At 53.2% G+C, this 23,227-nt stretch overlaps 1 protein-coding gene across 1 annotated transcript in view; it reads left to right on the forward strand.

The window, feature by feature from the left end:
• Nucleotides 1-23,227, forward strand: part of GALNT9 (polypeptide N-acetylgalactosaminyltransferase 9) — a 124,440-nt gene that overhangs the window by 39,192 nt on the left and 62,021 nt on the right. The window contains exons 3-5 of the mRNA XM_040251568.1: nt 13,698-13,864; nt 16,063-16,237; nt 20,763-20,960. Coding sequence (XP_040107502.1) covers nt 13,698-13,864; nt 16,063-16,237; nt 20,763-20,960 — 540 coding nt within the window. The remainder of the gene's footprint in view (nt 1-13,697; nt 13,865-16,062; nt 16,238-20,762; nt 20,961-23,227) is intronic.

Below are 23,227 nucleotides of genomic sequence, written 5' to 3' on the forward strand. Positions count from 1 at the left end.
CAATTCTGGTATCAGATGTGTAAGTTTCCCCCTCACTGACCAATTCTGTGACACCAGCTGCATGTCCTACAGTTCAATTCTGTTCTGACACCATCTGCTTGGAGTCAGTGTTAGACCCCACAGGTGAAACTCAGATGTCAATCTCAAATCTAGGCTGCCCCTGGCACTTCTGACCCCTCCTTGGCTTCAGACACTTGCTAGAACTGCTCACAGAACTCAGGGAAACACCTGTGTTTACTGGCCTCTTCTGTACTAAAGGTATGATAAAGGTCACAGAGGGACAGCCAGATGGCGAGTGCTCAGGGACATCTGGGGGTTCCCGAGCACAGGAGATTCTCCTGGAGGAGTACCCAACCTCCCAGGCACTTGTCATAAAGAACCCGCCTGCCAATGCAGGTAGATGTAGGAGACGCAGGTTTGATCCTTGGGTCTGGAAGATTCCCTGGAGGAGGGCATGGCAACCCACTACAGTATTCTTGCCTGGAGAATCCCATGGACAGAGAAGTCTGGCAGGCTACAGTCCATGGGATCACAAAGAGTCAGACACGACTGAAGTGACTTAGCATTCAACCTCTTGGCACGGGTTATTTGGGAACCCAGAAACTCTGGATCACCTACTTTAGAGACTTTCATAAATGCTTCATCACATAGGCACAGTCCATTTTTAGCTTCATTTTCAGCCCCTTCCTCCCTGGAGGGTGGAGATGGGGGTGAGTGTTCTAACTTCTAACCATGGTTTGGTCCTTTTGGTGACCAGTCCCCAAGCAGGACCCACCCAGAATCATCTCATTAGAATAAAACCTCTTCCCTAAACCCAGGAGCTTTCAAGGCACTCAGGAGCTCAGTGTAGGCATTCTGACTTCGCCCATCACCCTGGAGGTTCCAAGGGTGTCTCCCTGTGTCAGGAAATGGGGGCAGAGACCAGTATGTATTTCTCATAATTTCATGAGGCAGAGAGTAAACATTTCAGGCTTTTGGGCAGGATTGAGAGCAGCCACAGTTGATATGTAAGTGAACGGGCTTGGCTATGGCCCCACAGAACTATTTACACCATCAGGAAGCAGCCTGTGCCTGGCGAGTTTTCCTGGTCTTACCTTCCTCACATCCCCCGATTGACATATCACATTTTTCAAAGGTGGATTCAAAACCCTCCTCTGGAGCCCTGCCCCGCCTTCATCAAGAGGTGTAGAGAGTGTCCCTCTGCTTGCAATTGGGTGGGCTGGTATGGCTGGTCATCCCACTGAGGAGGACGGAGGGGAGGCAGTAGGGCTTCGGGGGTCCCCAGCCAGCCAGCCACGGCCCCTGGCCCATAAGCCGTCATGTTGTGAGGAAACCTCCGCGTGTTCTGTCAGAGTGTCCACCTGGCCAGGCTCTGAGAGCCAGGCTCAGAGACACGCCAGCCAGCACGCCTGCCCCAGGCCCCCCAACAGCCCAGCCCGCAGTCCCTGATCTGATATCGCCAGCTGAAGCCCCTAGGGGCCAGGACAGGGACTCAGAGGATGATGTGATGCGCCAAGGATGCCTGGCGCCCGAGGGAGGAGCTCTGAGCCTGGCCCTGCGGCGAGGCTGACACAGGGCTTGTGAGGCTGACAGTGGCAGCTGGCGTGTCATGGCCATGCCTGGTGCTTTTGAGGCCCTCAGCAAATGTCCATGGAGGATTAAATGAGCAAACGCACAAATCCACGCTCAGTCTATGCCCGATGGAAACTTTCAGAGTTTGGTTTCCTGAGCAACCTTTTAGCTCCCGGAGCCCATCCATCCAATCGGAAACTGCCCTACTGACTGGTTCTGGCAGGTGTGGTCCTCAGAATCACACATGAGTGTAGGAGCGTGTGCATGTGTGCACTGGGCCTGCACACACGTGTGGATGTGTGCTAATCCCAGCTGGCACCCCCTTCCACTCTCAACCCAAAGTTCTCTCTACCTTTCTCTATTAGGTACACTATCGATTTCCCTTTGTCTGGAGGTACAGAGGTTTTCTAATTAAGCAGCAGCTTTAATTATGCCACAAAGCACATAGCATAGATCTTGATTATTAAGACGGGGCCTCGGATAATGGAAGGAAGACTGGCAAACCCAAATTAAACAGCATCATAAAAATGAATGGCCTCATCTGAGACCCCATCCTGCCCCCCATTAGGTGCTGGCGAAGACTTGGTGCCTGTTAGTCGTCTCCGCTGCGCACGGCTTGGCTGTCAAGTTTAATAAGGGCAGATTTAGTGGATGGCGACTGTGAGGCACTGGAGGCAGGCCCCGCATGCCGATCCGACTCCACACAGTGGCTCCGACACCGCTGTTGGAGGGCTGAGGCTCTGCAAGTGGAGGCGTGTCCCAGACGGATGGGATGGGATGGAAAGTGTGGGGTTGTCATGGAAACATGCCGGTTTCTTTTCTCCTCCGGTGGAACTGCTGCAGCCAGTTGACCCTCTTCCCCTCCCACCAGCTCCCAGAGCCCCCGGAGCCTCATCTGTGCTCAGGGAAAGAGGTGTCTAGGCGGGGCGGGGACCCATCAGGTGAGCCTGCTTCTCGGCGTGGGATGGTCACTGCTGGGAACAGACCCCCACCCTCTTGCTCTCCTGCAGACTGGGCTCTTCCTTGGAACCATCTGGTCCCCTAGCAGCATAGGGTCTAAGGCTTTATTAGTTTCAGGAGACAGGAGAAGCAGGGCCACCTCCCCTGTGGCTCCATCTCAGCTGGGGATGTGCTGGATGGCAGAGCAGGGCCCAGTCGATGTGGGACTGGATGAACAAACAGCTGGGGTCCCGTGTTTCCCTTCCCTTCCACCGTCCTCCCCATGGGCTCACCGAGCATCCTCAGAGACCTTGCTGGGGCTTCTGGAGCAACAGAATGAAGACATCGGTTCTGGGCTGGACTCCTGCATGTGAAGGGTCATTGGCCTCTGGCCCAGCAACCTCAGGGACTGTCTGAGGGAGGGCCTGGAGGTACCGGAGGTCATAGGCCCTGAAGGTCATGCACTTGGGCCCTGATGGACCTTGCTGCCAGACAGAGGCACTCCAGGAGGCCCAGGGCTCCTCTGTAGCATTGCACCCAGGGATTTGCAGCCTGGCCACTGGTGCAGTCCACTCGCTTTCCTGGGTGTGGGCAGGCCTCAGGGGACCTGGATAGCGACCATGCCCTTCAGCCCACAATTCCAAGTGTGACTCTCCCACCAGGCCTCTTATGAGCGGAATGTGGGAGGGGTCTTTCTCTGCATGGCCCAACATTCTGTTTCTGACTGGCTTTTGCTCTGAGCTCTGAAGGTGTGTGTGTTCTGCTACTGCTGCTAAGTCACTTCAGTCGTGTCCGACTCTGTGAGACCCCATAGATGGCAGCCCACCAGGCTCCCCCCATCCCTGGGATTCTCCAAGCAAGGACACTGGAGTGGGCTGCCATTTCCTTCTCCAATATATGAAAGTGAAAAGTGAAAGTGAAGTCGCTCAGTCATGTCTGACTCGTGGCGACCCCATGGACTGCAGCCCACCAGGCTCCTCCGTCCATGGGATTTTCCAGGCAAGAGTACTGGAGTGGGGTGCCATTGCCTTCTCCTGTGTGTGCTCAGATCTCCTCAAATATGTGGTGTCAAGATCATGCATTGCAGCCCATGTGTCTCTCCGAGGGTTTGTGCAAGTCAGGCTGCAGCTGCTTACTGCATGCAAGTGGGGGCCTGGATGTGGAAGAGTGAGTACTTGATCTGTGCTTGCCCTTAGCTCCACGCGGAGGTGCCTCCAATAAATGTGAGCCATTTGGCTTCCCTCAAATCTGCCTGCTAATGTGGGGGGCAGGGTTTCATCCCTGGTCCGGGAAGATCCTACATGCCTCAGAGCAACTAAGTCCTTGTGCCACAGCTGCTGAGCTGGTGCTTAAAGCCGAGAGCCAAAACGAGAGAAGCCACCACCATGAGAAGCCTGGGCACTGCAACTAGAGATTAACTCTACTTGCCACAACTAGAGAAAGCCCTCCATCAACAACAAAGATCCAGTAGAGCCAAAAATCATTAAAAATAAATAAATAAAATGTGAGCCGTTAACACCTCCACGGTGTGTGGCCGTGTGCAAGGTGCCCTGTGTGTGCCCGCGTGAGAATGCACGCATGGGCATGTGTAATACATGTGTGTACATCTGTGTCGTGTGTATGTGTGTTTGTATAGTATTTTACTTGTGTGAAAGTGAAAGTTGCTCAGTTGTGTCTGACTCTGTGTGTGGGCTTCCTCGGTAGCTCAGCTGGTAAAGAAAGAATCCACCTGCCATGCAGGATACCCCAGTTCAATCCTGGGTCAGGAAGATCCACTGGAGAAGGGATAGGATACCCACTCGAGTATTCTTGGGCTTCCCTGGTGGCTCAGCTGATAAAGAATCTGCCTGTGATGTCGGAGACCTGGGTTCAGTCCCTGGGTTGGGAAGATTCCCTGGAGCAGGGAACAGTTACCCACTCCAGTATTCTGGACTGGAGAATTCCATGGACATGGGGTCGCAAAGAGTTGGACACGACTGAGCGACTTTCACTTCACTATTTCTTGTGTGCATGTGTGCTTATACATCTGTGCAGTGTATGCACACAAATGCGTGTGTGTGCACATACATACTGTTTCTGGGAGGTCCTGTAGCCAACTCCCTGGACAGAAGGATGGACTCAGTCTTGGAAAGACCCAAGCAGGAGGCTCCGGTGTTTCTCATCCTGCTGGTCTCCAGTTCCTACCTTCCCCAGCAGCCTCATCTATGCTGGTTTTCTGTAGGGGCTGCTCTGCCTCTGTGCCCATCAGGATCCTGCCTTGGGCACTGTGGTGGGCCTAGCTAGGTGGGGATTCCAGGCTCACCTTGATGTCCCCGAGAGGGCAGGAGCATGTTGACCCAGCAGGCAGATGCCGCTGCCTTGGTGACAGGCTTCCTAGAACCCTCCTGGCAGCTGTTCCCTGAAACATCAGTCTCAGCTTCCCCGGCCTATGCTCAGCCCAGACCTGTCTCCTCCGCCCAGAGATGGATGTGTGTCCTGTTGTCACCAGGCGAAGCTTGCTGTCCCCCTGGGAAGCCACCGCCTCTTCATCCCCTCTCCATCCTGCGTTTATCTCTCCAGCGGCACAAAGGGCGTCCCCATAAATTTCCATTAGTGTCACTGCCATGGCCCCGCTCCCCGTGAGGCCAGCCGGGACACTGCCTGCTGCGCATTCCAGCCACGACCTCGGAAGTGGCTTCGAGAGCTCATAACCGCCTGCGGCTCTCTGGGTCTATAAATCCTCTGCCAAACGGCTTGGTGGTTGAGGACGTCTGACTTCTCTGGCTCCAGGTGGGGCACGCAAAGGCTGAATCAGAGCCTCTTGTTGGGCGGGGGACGGAGCACACAGCCCAACCCCTCCTGCAACTGTGGTCTGGCGGGCGTGGGGGCGAGTGTGAAGCCCGCCAGCCTGCAGGAAGCCTCCACTGTGTGCCCAGCACCGTGCAGTATGCCATGTGTCCAAGAGAAAGATGGAACTGCCAGGCTTTGGGGAACATACCTGTCTCAGTTACAGCTGCTGCTCAGTCAGCTGTGTTAATGGACTTGGAGGCAAGGGGTCAGACCGGGTGCAGAGGAAATTGACTCTGAGTGATGCCTTCTGGGACTGCTCTGGGAAGGAGTGATGTTGGCGGGGGGGCTCACCAATGGGGGCTGGAATCATCTGGGAGTGCCATCATATACATGCCTGCCAGCAGATGTGCAGTCCACCGAGCACCCACGCAAGGCCCCTTTGCATGGCCTGCACCTCCTCACAGCCTGGCAGCCAGGGCAGAGTCCGCTTCCCTCTGTGGTACCACTTGGCCCCAGCACAGAGTCCCGGCACACGAAACCTTGTTGCTCTTCATGGCTCAGCTCAGAAGCCAAGTGGCATCCCTTGCCTGTGTTCTGTTGGCAAGAGGCTGCTGAGCCCCTGAGGTTCGAGGGGAGGGAGGCAAAGTGCCAGGAGGCTTGGGAGCTGATGTTGCAGCATCTTTGGAAAGCATAATCTGCCAGAACACCCATCTCAGACTGTCGTGGGGTGACATTTGCAGGTACAGGGGCTAGATGACATTTCAAGGTAGAAATGGGATTCCCCCTAAAAAGAATGGATGTTCCTTGTCAGAAAGAATGCTTCCAGGTGAAAAACCCAGCAACTCAGGAGTGGCTGCAACTATAATGGAATTCCTAATCTCAGATAACAAGAAGTCCACAGGCTTGGGGCGGGGGGCAGTCAAAGCTGTGCATTGGTGGCTCAGTGACATCACCAGGGGCCTCTACACTTTCCGACTTTCTGCTCTGCCACACTCAGTGCATTGGGCTTATGCTCCTCCTGGTCGCAATATAGCTGCTGCAGTGCTCAGCATCACATCTTCATAAGTCAAATTTCCAAAGGGCTAGAATAAATACGTTCCTACATCTTGTTGCTCTTTAAGAACAGAGGAAGCTTCCCAGGGTCCCTAGCAGACTTCCCCTCATGTGTCCTAAGTTGCTGTGTGTCTCTCCTGTGAACCATGAAAGGCAAGGATGCTTTCCTGCTCCTTCTCAGAGCCCCTGCAGAGTTTGCTTTGTTCAGTCTCTGCCTCACAAGATGATGGGGACACCTGAATCTTGGAGATGGGAGTTTGCTGAGAATTTAACTGAGGGGGTTTGCAGTTGGTTCTCCCCTCCTCTTGAGGCAACCAAGGTTCCGAGCTGGGACTGTGTCTGTCCCAGACAAGGACAGGGTTAGGATGAAGCAGCTGGTGTCATCTCCACCAACAATATGATAAAAGCCCCTAGCTCACCTGGACAGGGACATCTTGAGATGGAATGTGCTATGGGACATTCCAAGGCAGTGGCCAGGCTAACCCCTGTGAGCACTGAACCCACCAGCTCCCCTGTCTTCCCCTCTCTGCATGCTCAGGGACTCCAGGATGCTGCAGCCAGGCAGACCCCTCCTGAGGGGCATCCTTGATTTCAGACAAGTGCATCCCTGCATCACGCACATTTTAGGACCTGTGCTGGATCAGGACTCCTTCCATCACAAGTGACAGAAAATCCATCTCAAACTGTCTTATACTGGCAAAAGAGAGAGAAAAGGAGAGACAGGGAGGGGGTATATGATTCCTGCAACTACAAAGTCTGGAGGAAGCACTGGCTTCACGTCAAGTTGGATTTGAGGATCAGCTGATGTCATCTGGACCTGATATCTCACCGTCTCTCTGCTCTGCTCTTGCCTCATGGCTTCAGCCTGACCACTGGAAGCAAAATGAATGCAGCTGCTCCAGCCTCACATCTTATCTCCCCAAGGCCTCAGACAACATTTCTGTGGCTCTGTGTGTCTATTCCTGAGGCTATGGGTGAAACGCCTGATTCAGGCCTAGTCACGTCCCTCACTGCGTCCAGGGGCTGAGACTTAGAATGTGATGATGGGAAGTGGACTTCATGTGTTACTGGGGAAGAGGAAGGGGCTGAGTTGGACCACAGCAAATGTCCTCAGCCTGAGACAGGATGGACAGGACTCTGGCTGGCGTTACATTTTCAGGGGGAGGGAGGGACCTCAAGAGAGTTGCACTGCAACAGGTGTCAGTCACCAGGCACACTGGGATGGGTGCCGAGAGCCTGATGATGCTAGAATGGTTGTCGAATTCAAGCGCTACAGGGTCAGACCTCAGATCCTGGACCAGGGCTCCTTACTGGGTAATGTCACCTCAGGGTACATTTAGAGATGTTTGGAGGCACTCTGGATTGTCTCAACCTGGGTGGGGGCCAGGGATGCTGCTAAACACTGCCATGTACAAGACAGCCCCCACAACAGAGAATTAACCAAATTATCCTGCCCCAAAATTCCAGAGTGCTGAGACTGGGAAAACCTGGTCTGGATGGATTACTCATGGTGCAGCAGGGATTGAAGAGTCCCCCGAATAAGGCAAATGCCCCCAAGGGGGGTACACAACTCCTCTGTCAAGGGCTCATGGGTGTGTGTGGCATGTGTGAGTGTGGGCATGCGTGTGCCCATGTGGGGTATACGTGCACACGTATCCTCAAATTCAGCTCGAACCTCACTCACGTTTAGACTTCTGATGTTTCCCCCATACAGAATTATCCAGAGGTTTGTCCATATGAGCCATAGCTTTAAACGTGCATCTCACAGCCCACCTTTGAATCCACCAGGAGCTGTGATGATATGTATTAAAGCCTTTGGAGCGTCTGCAGTCCTAGGTGCTGGTGAGGCAGTGACCAGACAAATTGGAAGCCCTGCCTGGGGCTCCCAGCCTGGGAGGCAGGGCAGAGTAGCAGTCAGTGATGTGGCCACATAGGGGAGACGAGTACCAGGCAGGGAGGGCATGCAAAGGCCCTGAGGCAGGGGCAGACTCTTGTGCTCTTGAGGGGCCATGAGGGGCCATCAGGTGAGCAAGAGGAAAAATACAGAGGTCAGGTCAGAGGGGACCCAGCTCACATCCTAGAGATTGTGCCTTTCTTAGTGGGTGGTGAGCACATGCAGGAAGAGGGTCAAGGGAGAGGTAGGGGAGACCAAAGTCAAGGCCAAGGCTTTGCCAGAGGAGGTGGGGCTGGAAAGGGATGAGTTCATCGCAAAGGGGAGCAGAGAGGGTCGTAGCAGGAGGGAGGGGGTCAGGGAGACAGGGTCTTGCTCTCTCCTGACCTGTGACTGTCTAGGGAAGGGTGGGGACACCCCACTGTGGGTTTGAACATAAAAATGTTATGCTGATGTAACACATTCAGTGTCAAGTTGAGATCATTATAGTGTATCACCCGGTCTTCCCTGTTTTACAGTGAGCAAAGAGCGTGTGGGTGTGCCCTGGGTCTCCCTCCCCCTCCAGAGGCCCCGGGTGGGGATGATGGAGGTCCTTCTCCCTCTTTGCCCATGTCCCCCTCTCTGTCCCCTGCATCTGCCCCACTCCTGGGCCCATTCTGGGTCACTGTGATTACAAGCTCTCAGAGCCGCCCTCTTGCTGAACTCTGATTCTTTCCAAACTCTGTCAACTTGGTTTATTTTCTGTCTGACAGAAATAGGGCTTTTAATTACAGAGAAGAGCCCTCTGGTTCTACTTAGACAGACTTATTCCAGGACCGCCGCGTGGTGGTCAGTTTTGTTTCCACCATCACATCCAGCCCCTCCCTGGCTCCAGTGCGGGGCGGGGAGGACACTGAGCCCTGAAACTGATTCAGGCACAGAAAGAGATGTGGAAACACAGTGCTGCTGCTGGGAGGAGAAGCAGGCACATCGTGGGACAGGCTGGCCCGGCGGCCAGTGGAGCTTGTGCTGGTACAAAGGCAGGGCCAGAGGGGCTTGGCCTCAGGTCAAGTTCATGTGCGCCACGGGCTGGGTACCTGGGATCAGAAACTCTAAAGAAAAGCATAGGGGAGGCTGCACTTTGGACGGTAACATTCCTGATCTCCAGCGGGGTTAGCACAGGTTTCTTACTGCCTCACTGACATCTTACCTACTTGTGTGTGATAAACAAACCCTTCTATCAGCACAATATTTATTTTTTTAAGTTTTATTTTTTGTGGCCACTGCAAAGCTTGTGGAATCTTGGTTCCCCGATCAGGCATTGAATTTGAGCCCTCAGCAGTGAAAGCGAAGAGTCCTAACCACTGAACTGCCAGGGAACACACTCTGCTCAATATTTAACACAAACAATTTTATTTTCCAACTGAGAAGGGGATTATATGCTAAGGAAAACAGATTATTTTTATGCAAATTTGTGCTGGAGAGAAATGAGCCACCTCTATTGCACGATTTCTAACTTAAATAACAATTTGTGAACTGCAAATGTTTGCAACGGGTGTGATTTCTTAAGTGTAGACAAACAATAAAGTGAGACAGCTCATCGCCCAATGGGAAACCTGCTGTACACACTCCCAGCCAATGGAATGGACCGGTCCTTGCCTGGCTGAGTCCTACTTATCTTTTGGATTTTTCTGTGGGCTGAGTTGTGTGTCCCCCGCCAAATCCATATGTTAAAGTCCTAACCCCAGGACCTCAGGATGTGACTGTATGTGGAGGTGGGGCCTATAAATGGGTGACTGAGGTAAAGTGAGGCTGCAAAGTGGGGTTAATCCCACAGGACTGGTGTCCTTATGAGAGGAGATCTGGACACAGACACACAGGTACAACTGTGTGGGGATGCAGGGAGGAGATGGCTATATACATGTCAAGGAGCGAGGCCTCAGAGACCAGTCTCGGCCTTGGCCTTCCAGCCTCTGGACCTGGGACTATAAATATCTGGGTGTATGTTTCCGGGGCCCAAATGGACTGACTGTTCTGGGACCCCCACACCTCCTCCACTGCCTTGTCCAAAGACACCTCCCTGTGACCACTCTTCACCCCGTCACCCCGCTCTATCCTCTGCAGTCAAAACCTTTGTTTCCATGCTCACCCTCAACCCCGTGCCCTCACAAGTGGAAGCCGTGGGGGCGGGCACCTCGTCCCTTCTGGCCAGTACGGCTTCCAGCCCCTGGAAGGAGTCTCATGTGAGGTGTGTCCCCAGGAGACGGCTGCAGACACTGGTGGCTTCTCCACAGGCAGCGCCAGGTGGCTGTTGCCGGTTGAAACGTCTTTTAGAAGAGAAGTCTGTGGCCCAGTGGCCAAGCCGGAGAGGTCCCTGGCCTCCTAACCTGGTCATGGAGGGAGAGGAAGGGGGACAAGAGCTCCCACACCCTCCAGACTCCGCCAGCTTCCTCCCCACCCTGAGCACAGTGGAGGTTCCTGCTGTCGTTGTGCATCGAGACGGGGGCGGGGGAGCCCATGAGTGTCAGGACTCGGCCATGCATGACCCATTTACTTGTTCTTTCTTCCCTTTGTCAACAAGTGCTTGTAAGCCCTACTGTGTGACCAACTCTGGGGTCTTGGGGTACAGTAGTGAAGGAGCCTGCTCTTGGGGGGGCCTGCAGTGGGGGACGAGAGACCCTAAAGAAGCCACATGAGGATGCCTGAGGATGGTGGGCTGGGAAGAAGGTGCAGGACTGAAAGCGCCCAGGCCTTTGGGATGGGGAGGCAGTGGGGAGCACTGCAGCCCCTCCCCCGCAGGCCCCCAAGAGCTCCCCCTCCAAACCCATCCTTCCTGTCTGCAACTGCAGCCAGGGTCACTCTCAAGATAGATTTCCTTCCTCAAGGTGTGTTGGTTTTTTTTTCCTGTTTTACACATTTTGCAAGTTCATGAAAATCGTACATTCCAACTTTCTTCCTCTACAGAAAAATGGAGTGAAGTCTTCTTGTCAGAAAGCATTTTCCTGAGTGATGAACTCTCCCTGCAGCACCGCAGCCCATACCCATGTGACAGTGATACAGGGCTCTCCTTAGTCATAGAGTCAGGCAGGCGCTCTAACCCCAGCTGGGAGCAGGCAGGAGGGAGGGCCCCCCTTAAGGCTCGCTCCCCTCTGGCTGGAGGCAGCCAGCACCACCTCTGAGGGCAGCACTCACTATAGGAGGGGGCAGTTAACTGCCAGGATCCTCACATTTCTGTTAGGGCAGCTGAGGGAGCTGGAGAGCTGAGATACACAGAGTAAGCGCTGTGCGCTGGAGACCCTCAGCTGTTGCTATCATCCTGATTGGTTGTCATCATGATTGATTATCCATTAGTATTAGTTATTATCACAATTGGTTATCATCAGTATCAGTTATCCCCCTTATTATTTATTATCATGATCAGTTATTCTCATAATTGATTATTATAGTTATTGGTTATCATCATGGTTTGTTATGCCCAGTATTGGTCATCTTTCTCAAACAGCTCTACCTTGTTCTCACCCTTAGCCCCCCAACAACTGCAATGACCCCCCCATTTTAATTTTTATTAATATTTATTTTTGTTTATTTGTTGACTGCACAGGGTCTTAGTTGCAGCAGGTAGGATCTAGTTCCTTGACCAGGGATCAAACCCAGGATCCCTGTATTGGGAGTGTAGAGTCTTAGCCACTAGACCACCAGGGAAGTCCCCCCACACCCCCATCTTTAAATAAAGCTCTTTCTCCAGTTGTGGGATAAGCATGACTGATCATGGGCTAAATGTGTCCCCCCAAAGATGTCCAAATCTACCTGCCAGGACCTCAGAATATTTCTGAATAGGAAATGGGGTTGTTGAAGGTGTAATTAGTTAAGATGAGGTCATACTGGAGCAGTGTGACCCCTACCCTAATGACTGGTTAGCTGATGAGAATAGGAAGCACATGGATGGATGAGGAGGAGGCTGTGAGGGGAGTGGGTCGCTCCCAGTGTGGGCCCCGTGGGACTGCTCAGGTCACAGGCCCACAGACCCAGCCCAGCCTGTGAAATTTCTGCTTCATAAAAATCTAAAGTTCTCTGTTTTGCAAATACATGACCACTTTCTGTAAATGTCCTATGAGCCTAAGGAAATAGGGGCTTCTTTATGTAAATTCCTTCATGGTCTTACTTTTTCAGTCTGCCCAGTCTAAAGGTGACGCACACTTACGGTTTCATCAAACTCTCCTTACTTTTCTAGTAATTTTTCCTTTTATACCCAGGGGCCAGTTCACTTTGTGATAACGGTTTATAATTATTCTGTCTCCTTCATAGAGAGCCTTCTCCATCCTATGTGATATCTGTGCTGAATGTCTGGCTTAGAGAGGCGGTATTTGTCTGGCATCTCTTTCTCACTTGTTTATATTTCCAATCTTTTTTTAAAAAGTCACTCTATTTTAATTGTGTTCATTATAAACCATAAACCAGAGCTGTGTGTGAATGAATATGTGAGTGAATGTGCGCATATGTGTGTGAGCACTCGTGTGTATGTATCTAACTTCATTGAACAGCCTCTGCTATTTTAAAGAGAGTATTAGTTTACTTACATCTATTGTAGCAGCCAACATACTTGAGTTCCTTCTGTCTTACTTTATTACCTACTTCAATTTTTGTTCCTTTTCCCCCCACTTCTCTATTTTTGATAATTCCCCATGTTCCCTTGTGAATTTATTCCACTGTATTATTATATTAACAGGCACTCACTGGCCTCATCCCACGCTCAATTATGGAATATTTTGCTTTCCCTGCTCCCTTCATTTCCCCTCCCACATCCCTACTTCCAAGATAAGACCTTTGGAGAAGATACTTCATCATTCTATTTTATCTTGATGCTGAGGTTAAGCGGAGGCCACAACTAGGCTGTCCCATACAGACACCTCTCCTAGTTCAACAGCCCTCATCTGACAATTGTGTACTTGTCATCACTGTGACTCAGATCGCACTTCAGAGGACAGTGTCTGTTGAGCATAGGACCTTCCCAGTAGATGCCCTCTGTCTAGCAGCCACCAACACCATGACCACTTGGGGCACAGATAGAGCTGAGCATGGGGAGTGGCTGATGTGGGCTCCAGGCTGGAGCTCTCCTGGACCCTCCACTGGACTGCACTAAGAGGTGATCATCTCCCCTTCACTTCTCCTTCATGCCTCCCAAGGGTGTCAAAAAATGTTCCATGTGATCTCAGTGGGACGTTAATCCCTGACAGGTGCAATGTCCCTGTCTTTCTGCAAGGAGACAGCAGGGTTCAGGGGCAGAGTGTGGAAGTTAGGGTTTCTGAGATGAACATCATCCCCCTGTTTCTCTCCCTGTGCTCATTCCTTTTCTAACCGTGGCATCCCTATTGCTCTTCCATCGGTAGCAGGATTTAGAAGTGGTCCCAGTGGGCCTCCTCTGGGGGCTGCAGGCTCCCACCTCCTCATCCTGTCCGGACACTGACCTCTGCCCCCCATGCCATCTCTCTTGCAGATGCAGACAGATGACCTACTCGGACGACCTGCCCCAGATCTCTGTGGTGTTCATCTTTGTCAATGAAGCCCTCTCAGTCATTCTGCGCTCCGTCCACAGCGTGGTCAACCACACGCCCTCCCAGCTCCTCAAGGAGGTGATCCTGGTGGATGACAACAGTGATAATGGTGAGTGGGGCCAGCTCAGCACCCCAGCGAGAGAAGCGTGTTGGAGCCCTGGAGCCCAGAATTCTGAATTCAGGATATGGGCAGGGCCACGTTTCCTCCAGAGGCTCCAGGAGAGGGTCCCTCCTGCTTCTGCCGGCTGCTGGCATCTTTGGTGTCCTGGGCTTGTGGCCACACCTTTCCCTCTTCTTGTGTATTTGTGTCTCTCCTCTTCTTATAAGGACCTTCGTCCTTGAAGTTAGGGCCCATCCTAATCCAGAAGGTTTTCATCTCAAGACCCTTAACTGTTTACATCCACAAAACCCCTATTTCCAATTGGGGTTCTGGGTGGACCTGAGTTTGGGCGGGGTGGCAACCCCTACAGCCATCATCCAGAAAGGCCCCCCGTGTGTTGAGTCTCCCTATGCTAATCACACCTTCACTTCTTGTTTGTGGACAAAACTCCAGTGGGAGGTTTGCTGATGGGGAAGGAGCCAGTGCTCACAGCTGGAGCGCGGGCCCCTGGGATCTCTTATCATGGCCCCACGTCAGCCTCCATCCAGCCCAGGCATTTATCCACACCCACCAGGCACATGGGGCTCCAAGCCCCCAACAAGGGTCTGGAGGTTCCTAGCCTGTCCTCATCTGTTTCTCTGCAGAAGCAGAGAGGAGCATGGACCTCACTACTGGCGGCTCCCACACCGAGGTCCCGGTGCACTGAGCTGTGACTGTTGGGTCTCTCCGTCATTGCAGTCTCTCTTTCTCAAGTCGGGAGGCAGGGGGAGGGTGGAGGAAAGCGGGGAGAGGCCCCCCCAGAGCCCTCCTGGCCTGAAGGAGCTCCAGCCTCTCCTGTGCTCTGTGTCTACGTCAGGAGAGCCCCGCCCCACACTGTCAAGGGAGCGAGAATGAGGCCTGGAGAGGGCAGGGCAGAGCACGGGGACACTGCTCCGGGACCCACTGGCTCTGCAGCGGGAGCCCTCCGTGGGGCCATGCTGCCCTCCTGGGAGTATCCACTAGAGCCTGGTGGGGGGCATGTGGGGGGAAGGCCTCTGGCTGGTGGAGGTCTTCTGCAAGTAGTCCCCATAGCCAAGGCGTGAGAGTATTGCAAAGGCCCAGGAGCAAGAATCTGGTTCAAACCCTCTCGGCTCCTCCCGAGCAGCCCCGAGCCCAGCCCCAAGCCCTCTGCTCCTCCCTGCACCTCCTCCCCACCCACTCCCCTACCCCTGAGAGCAGCCAAGGGTGTCCCCACACTGCTCCTTTCCCTTGCCTGTAATGTCCTCCTCTCTTCCCCTCCAGCTCCCTGTCCTGTCACAGCCCACGTGTCCCCTCCACAGGCCGCCCCTGTCCCTGCCCCGCCGACCTGGAGAAGCCCCCGCCCCACTCAGACACCCACTCCCTTCCCCCCACCTTTTTTTTTCTTTCATTTTGGCTAATGTTTGCTATTATTGTGACCTATTTTGTTGCTTGTACTTTTAGCCCTCAGAAGCTTCCTCACAAAGACTCCTGGGCCCTCATCCATTTTTTTCAATGACTTATTGAGTTGAAATTCTCATAACGTAAAATTAACCATTTACAAAATAATTGTAGAGTTCAGGGGTATCAAGGACGTTCACATCATTGTACGGCCATCACCACCAATACCACAAGAACCTTTTCATCTTCCCCAAATGAAACTCTGTCCCCATTAAACACTAACTCCCCACCCCCCTCCCATTCTGCCTTCTGTCCCTATGGACACGTCTGCTCCAGGGACCTCATGTAAGGGGAATCACACAGCACTTGCCCTGTGGGGACTGGATTATTTACTGAGCATCATGTTCTCAAGTTTATCTACCTTGTAACATGTGTCAGAGTTTCCTTTCTAAGGCCGGACCATATTCCATTCTGTGGATGCACCACACTTCGTTTATCCATCCATCTGCCCGTGGACTGCATTCCTACAGCTGAGTAATTCAGCCCCGTTTTCTCTTATTCTCATAACAATTGCTTCTGTCTGGATCAATCTGGCTTGATAGCTCGTGGTCTCTCCCGCTGGAACACAGCTCCACAAGGTGGGGTCTTATCTCTCCGAAGTCCCCCCCAGCACCTTGAGCCACGTCCAGCCGTGGTGTGTCCTCTTAAAGTTTATGAAGTATGGATCCGGAGCACACAACGACTGTGGGTCTCAGTGGCCTCGGGCTCTCCCACAGTGCCATACCTGAAACTTCTCTGTGTCCCCGCAGTGGAACTCAAGCTCAACCTGGACCAATACGTCAGCAAAAGATACCCGGGCCTGGTGAAGATTGTCCGCAACAGCAGGCGGGAAGGCCTGATCCGGGCGCGGCTGCAGGGTTGGAAGGTCGCCACGGCCCCCATCGTCGGCTTCTTTGATGCCCATGTGGAGTTCAGCACAGGCTGGTAAGGCTGGGGCCTGGGGCCAAGTGGGGCTGTGCCCTGGGTGGGGTCGGGTGGGGTCTGCAGGAGCTGGGCAAAGAGGATGAGCCTGGTGGGGGTGAGAGGGGCGCAGCTGAGCCCAGACATGTGGCCACTCCATGTGCAGGTCCTAGAACCCAGAACCCTGTTTGTGATGCCTGTGTATGAGGACTGATCTGTCTCCCCACCTTGTGCCCAAAGGAATTTGAATTGGCCAGTCACTCCAGCAGGTGACAGTTCAAATGAGGATGTGCTTGTGACCTTAGGTCAGGGAGGTACACACAAGGTTGGGTATCATGTATATGAAATGTGGTCTGTCGGGTCTCAGTTAATAGAAACCCAAGTCTGGTTGGAAGCAATTTCTCATCCTTATGAGAAAGTCCTAGGACACAGCATCTGCCCATTTTCTCCCACCCATCCATTCAGGGGCAAGGTGGGCTTCTAATGAGAAACCTGGAGGGGGATCTGGCCAGGGGAGTGGCTGGGACACAGAGGAGTGGCCGGGATACAGGGGAGTGGCCGGGACACCAGGGAGACACCCAAGCACGTGTGCAGGACGATCTAGAGGTGCCCTGGGGGGCAGGGACCCTGCAGGGCCTCGGTGCTCAGTGTGAACCCCAGACCAGCAGCATCTGACGCCCCTGAGAGCTGGCAAGAAGTACAGGTCTGTGGGATACAGGGTCTCAGGGTGGGGCCCCGGATCTGTGCTCTCTCGCCTGGGGATGTTCATGAGGCTGTGCCCAAAGGTGGCCAGTGACGCCTTAAGAACAGAATCATTTCCACATGGGGCTTCAGAGCTGCAGGTGGCCCTGGCGCCTCTATCCAGACCCTGCTGTTCCCTAGGCAGGCGGTGGGCTGATGCTCTCACAACAGGTGCCTGAGGATGTGTTGCTAGAACAGAAGGATGTGCTTCAAAGTTTTCTGGAAAGCACCCGCCGGTCTCTTGGTATGTTTCCTAATTTCCTCTCTGGCGGCTGCATCTAGGAGTTGCCCCCTGAGCCCTCACTCCCGCCAGGCCCTGCAGAGGACCCAAGAGGAATAAACGCAACTGGGTGGGGAGGGCAGGGCTTGGCAATCCTGCGGGAAGGATTGGGACAGGACAGTTGGGCCACCAACACGATGCGAGTGTTTGAGCCCCAGGCAAGCCTTGGTTTCTTCATGCACTGACTGGTGATGTTAGAGAGCTGGACTGTTGCCAAGGTTACATGAGGGATGCTTGTGAACAGTGCTGGCTTCAGCACATGGGTGTCAGACAAGTGCCCAGCTGGGACTGAAGACGGAGACCCCAGGGGACCACCTGTGTTGGAGGGGCTGGGACATGAACAGGTGGAGGGAGGGTCACCCAGTGCATGTCCTGGGGCTGCCATAACAATGACCAAAGGCTGGTGGCTCAAAACCAGAGAAATTCATTCTCTCACAGCTCTGAGGCCAGAAGTCAAAATCAAGCTGCAGGCAGGGCTGGGCTCCCCAGGAAGCCCTTGGGGAGGAGCCTCCCACCTCTTCCAGCTCTGACGGCTCCGGGCGTCTAGGGCTGTGGTGGCATCCCTTCATCTCTGCCTCCGCCATCACGTGGCTTCGCCTCTGTGTCCTGGTCTCAGGTCTCCCTCTACTTTCTCTTAGAAGGACACACCTTGGATTCACGGCTCACCCCAATCCAGGGTTATATCATCTTGGGTTTTTTAACTGAATTACCTCTGCAAAGACTCTGTTTCCCAGTAAGGTCACATCCCGGGTTCCATGTGGACCAGTCTTTGTGGGAGGACACCATTCACCCCTCTTCCAGCTCCGGAAGCTCCAGGAGTCCCTGGGCTTGTGACCGCGTCCCTCCAGTCTCTGTGTCTGTCTTCACATGGAGAAGGAAATGGCAACCCACTCCAGTATTCTTGCCCAGAGAATTCCATGGACAGAGGAGCCTGGTGGGCTTCAGTCCATGGGCTTGCAAAGAGTCGGACACACCTGAGCCATAACACACACACACACAGGTCACCCAGTGTGATCTCACACGAAGATCCTTAAGTTAAAGCCACAGTGGTAGGGTATGCAAGGGGTCCACAGTGGGCAGGGAGCATGAACCCCTCACCCGGGGCAGCCTGCAGCCCTTACCAGCCGAGCAGCAGGGAAAAGTCAGCCCCATGTAGCCAGTTTGCCCCATTTTGAGAGAAACTAAAACTCACTCTTCTTTATATCAAATCTCCCAAGTCACATCTTTAAACTCTCTGAAGCCTAAACTAAAAGGTTCACTGAGATATTCCCTCAAGGGAGATGAGAAGGGGTTCATGATGGGTGTGCTGATCAAGTCCCACGGTGCCTGGCCAGGTGTCCCCAGTTAGGGCCCCTGAGATTCTGGCCTTTGGGACCTCTCAAAGTTCCTGGGTTTCCTAACTGCTGTTTTGGTTGGACCAGGGCTTTGGTGCCTGGTAGGCAGGTGAATGGAGCCCTTTCCTTCCACACTCCTGCACTCCCGCTGGTACATCTCAGCCAGCCCAGCACCACCAGTGCGTTCTCAGGGCTGGTTCTGACCCAGAGCGTGCCTGACCGAGATGCGAGTTCTGACTTCTCCTGCGGCTGCTGCTACGTCACTTCAGTCGTGTCCGACTCTGTGCGACCCCAGGCTCCCCCATCCCTGGGATTCTCCAGGCAAGAATGCAGGAGTGGGTTGCCATTTCCTTCTCCAATGCATGAAAGTGAAAAGTCAAAGTGAAGTTGCTCAGTTGGGTCTGACTCTTAGCAACCTCGTGGACTGAGACCTACCAGGCTCCTCAGCCCATGGGATTTTCCAGGCAAGAGTACTGGAGTGGGGTGCCATTGCTGCTGGCCCCCATTTCCCTCTCCTCTGCCACCCTCATGAAGCAACTCTTCTTTTCCCACGACATCTGTCACCTTCTGTCAGTAGTGACATGTTATGGTCTGCCCTCCACCAGGGTCACTGCATGCTGTTGTGTAGGTTGTGCCCTGCACAGCTGTACTCGAAGGCCTTTCTGTCCCTCTCATGTATGTTAAACTCCCTGGAGTATTTGGAGGACGTTTGGGAGAGTCACAAGTCTATCACATCAAAATGCCATTTGAAACTACTGTAACTTTAATTTTTACCACTGAAAACCCAGTTATCCATCTGCAAATAGCCCTCCCCTCCCAGAACTGCCTCCATAAAGATTCTGCCTTATTAGCACATGTGGCATTTGCAGAGAGCTTTTCATCTCTGAAGCACTTTGCTAACAGTAATTAATTAATCCTCCTCATGAAGCTGAAAGGCAGGTAAATACCAGGCTCTCGCTTGGAAGGACGGGAAGAAAGGCTGGCTATAGGGTGAATCTGGCTAGGCAGGGTCAGAGAGCTCCCACCCTGACCCCAGCCCTGCTGTCCCTCCCTGAGCTTGGCCCCTGTCCCCCTGTTCATCTCTCTGGTCCCCCAGCCAGCAGGCTGCTCATGAGCATGGTGAACTCCAGCCCCTTGGGCAGCATCTCATGCTTGCAGGAGACAAGGTCGTCTCCAGAGTGAAACGCTACCTGTTTGCCCCTGGGGACTCCTGCATTGAAAATTCACAACCCACAGCCTTTGTCCTCTGGTCTCTCTCCTCTCCGCCTTCATCGCCTGCACGGCCACCATCTCTCCACTCCAGCTGCCTGGCCTGCTTCCCAAGCACACCAGCACATCCCAGGGGCTCAGCGCTGGCTGCTCCTTCTGTGTGCAGCACCCCACCTACCTCCCCAACAACCAGCTGCTACATCCTACACCACCTCTGCTCATCACCCAGTGAAACCTACCCTGAACACCCTATTTAAAACTGCAATTCCAAATCACCCTTATTTTCCTCTCTTTTTCTGTCGCAATACATATCACCTCCTAACCTATCATTTACTCATACGTTTTTCTCTGTCCCCCACACCCACTCAGTCAGGCCCACCACATACTGTTGTGTAGGTTGTGCACTGCACAACAGCACTTGTTAGCCTTTCTGTCCCTTCAGTATATCCTAAGCTCCTGGAGGCATGGACTTTTTTTTTTTTTTTCCTTTTCTAGTTCACGGGTATGCTCCAATGTGTTACAAGAAGGTGTGGCACATTCATGCCTCCATTCCTGCTTATAAATGAATGTACCTTCCAGCCCTGGAGGGAAGGCCTGCCAGGAAGTAGGATTCGCTTGCCAGAAAAGCTAGGCTGTGAGGCAGGCCTGCTGACAGACTGAGCTGACTCACAGGGCTCTCTGGAGCCAGGACAGCCCATCAGAGATGTCAGAGATGGGGCCTGGATGGTGTTTATATCCCTAGTGTCAATCGCTGGTTAGCCACGGGCTGCCTCGGGCAGAGGGAGACCTCGGGCAGGCGAGTGTGCAGCCCAGACGACGCCGGGGCTTCCAGAGGTGCAGCGCTTGGATCTACCCTCCACAGGGTTGGTCTAGCCCGACATTAGATGCGGGTGTGGCCGGCTGGGTCCTGGCTCCCTACCTAGGGGGACGGGACGGGGGTCCCTGGCATCCGTGCCCTTCCTCAGGGACCGGCGTCTCCTTGCAGGGCCGAGCCCGCCCTTACGCGGATCCGGGAGGACCGCCGGCGGATCGTCCTGCCAGCCATCGACAACATCAAGTACGATACGTTCGAGGTGCAGCAATACGCCAGCGCGGCCCACGGCTACAACTGGGGCCTTTGGTGCATGTACATCGTCCCGCCCCAGGACTGGCTGGACCGCGGCGACGAGGCGGCGCCCATCAGGTGAGCCGGCCACGAGGGCTACGGGGGCGGGGCCTGCACTGGAGGAGTCAGGTGGGCGGGGCCACTGGGGCGGGGCCTGCCCTGGAAAGAGTCAGGACAGTGAGGTGGGGCAGGGCTGCAGCAGGGGCCTTGGGGACTGGAGGGACAGGTAGCATTCCTCTGCAGAAAGCCAAGGCCTGGCACCAGGCGCGAGAGTAGAAATGGCAGGATGCAGCTGGTACAGGGTTTCCCTGGGTGTGCAAAGGGACATGGTGGTGTAATGGGGAAATGGGAGGTGGCTCCATATTGTGACCTGGGTGATAACCAGGTGATCAGGGTGGCAGAGTAGAAAGACATGTGCTCACCTTCTCCTGCGAGAACTCCAAAATTACCACTTGCTGCTGAACAACCATCAACAGGAGAATGTTGGATCCCACCACAAAATGATACCCCACCTCCAAGGGCAAAGGAGAAGTCCCAGCAAGATGGTAGGAGGGGAGAAATCACGCTTAAAATCAAATCCCATACCCACCAGTGACCCTCGAATAGCTCAAAGAAAACCTTGTGTGGCCCAGGAGACCCCACAGAGGCTGAGCAAGACCTGGCTTTGAGTGTTTGAGTGTCTTCTGCAGAGGTACAGGTCAGCAGTGGCCTGCTGAAAGGGTAGGGGCTCTGGGTGTACTAGACCTGGGTGTGGCATAAGCCCTCTTGGAGGAGGTCGCCATTAACCCCACCATAGAGCTGTCAGAACTTACACAGGACTAGGGAAACAGACTCTTGGAGGGTACAAACAAAACCTTGTGCACACCAAGACCCAGGAGAAAGGAGCAATGTCCCCACAAGAGACTGACTCAGACTTGCTTGTGAATGTCCAAGAGCCTCTGACAGAGGCGTGGGCCAGCGGTGGCCTGCTGCAGGGTCAGGGCCACTGAAGGCGGCAGCGCATGCGTGGGACCTTTTGAAGGAGGTCGCTATTACCTCCACCATGGTTTGGTCTCAGGTCAAACAACAGGAAGGGAACACAACCCTGCCCATAAACAGAAAATTGGATTAATGATTTACTGAGCATGGCCCACCCATCAGAACAAGACCCAGTTTCCCCCACAGCCAGGCTCTCCCATCAGGAAGCTTCCATAAGCCTCTTATCCTTATCCCTCAGAGGACAGACAGAATGAAAACCACAGTCACAGAAAACTAATCCAACTGATCACATGGACCACAGCCTTGTCTAAATCAATGAAACTATGAGCCATGCCATGTAGGACCACCCAAGACCGACAGATCATGGTGGAGAGTTCTGACAAAATGAGGTCCATTGGAGAAGGGAATGGCAAACCACTTCAACATTCTTGCCTTGAGAACCCCATGAACAGTATGAAAAGGCAGAAAGATAGGACACTGAAAGATGAACTCCCCAGACTGGTAGGTGCCCAATATGCTACTGGAAAAGAGTGGAGAAATGAGTCCAGAAAGAATGAAGAGACAGAGCCAAAGCAAAAACAACGCCCAGTTGTGGATGTGACTGGTGATGGAAGTAAAGTCCAATGGTGTAAAGAGCAATGTTGCATAGGAACCCGGAATGTTAGGTCCATGAATTGGAAGTGGTCAAACAGGAGATGGCAAGAGTGAACATCGACATTCTAGGAATCAGTGAACTAAAATGGACTGGAATGGGTGAATTTAACTCAGATGACCATTATATCTACTACTGTGGGCAAGAATCCCTTAGAAGAAATGGAGAAGCCCTCATAGTCAACAAAAGAGTCCAAAATGCAGTACTTGGCTGCAATCTCAAAAATGACAGAATGGTTCCGTTCATTTCCAAGGCAAACCATTCACTATCACAGTAATCCAAGTCTATGCCCCAACCACTAATGCTGAAGAAGCTGAAATTGAATGGTTCTATGAAGACCTACAGGACCTTCTAGAACTAACATCCAAAAAAGATGTCCTTTTCATTATACGGGGCTGTGAATGCAAAAGTAGGAAGTCAAGAGACACCTGGAGTAATAGGCAAATTTGACCTTGGAGTACAAAATGAAGCAGGGCAAAGGCTAATAGAGTTTTGTCAAGAGAATGCACTAGTCATAGAAAACAGCCTTTTCCAGCAACACAAGAGAAGACTGTACACATGGACATCACCAGATGGTCAACACTGAAATCAGATTGATTATATTCTTTGCAGCCAAAGATGGAGAAGCTCTATACAGTCCACAAAAACAAGACTGGGAGCTGACTGTGGCTCAGATCATGAATTCCTTACTGCCAAATTCAGACTTACATTGAAG

Source organism: Oryx dammah, unplaced genomic scaffold (assembly GCF_014754425.2).
Source record: "Oryx dammah isolate SB20612 unplaced genomic scaffold, SCBI_Odam_1.1 HiC_scaffold_12, whole genome shotgun sequence".
NCBI lineage: Eukaryota > Metazoa > Chordata > Mammalia > Artiodactyla > Bovidae > Oryx > Oryx dammah.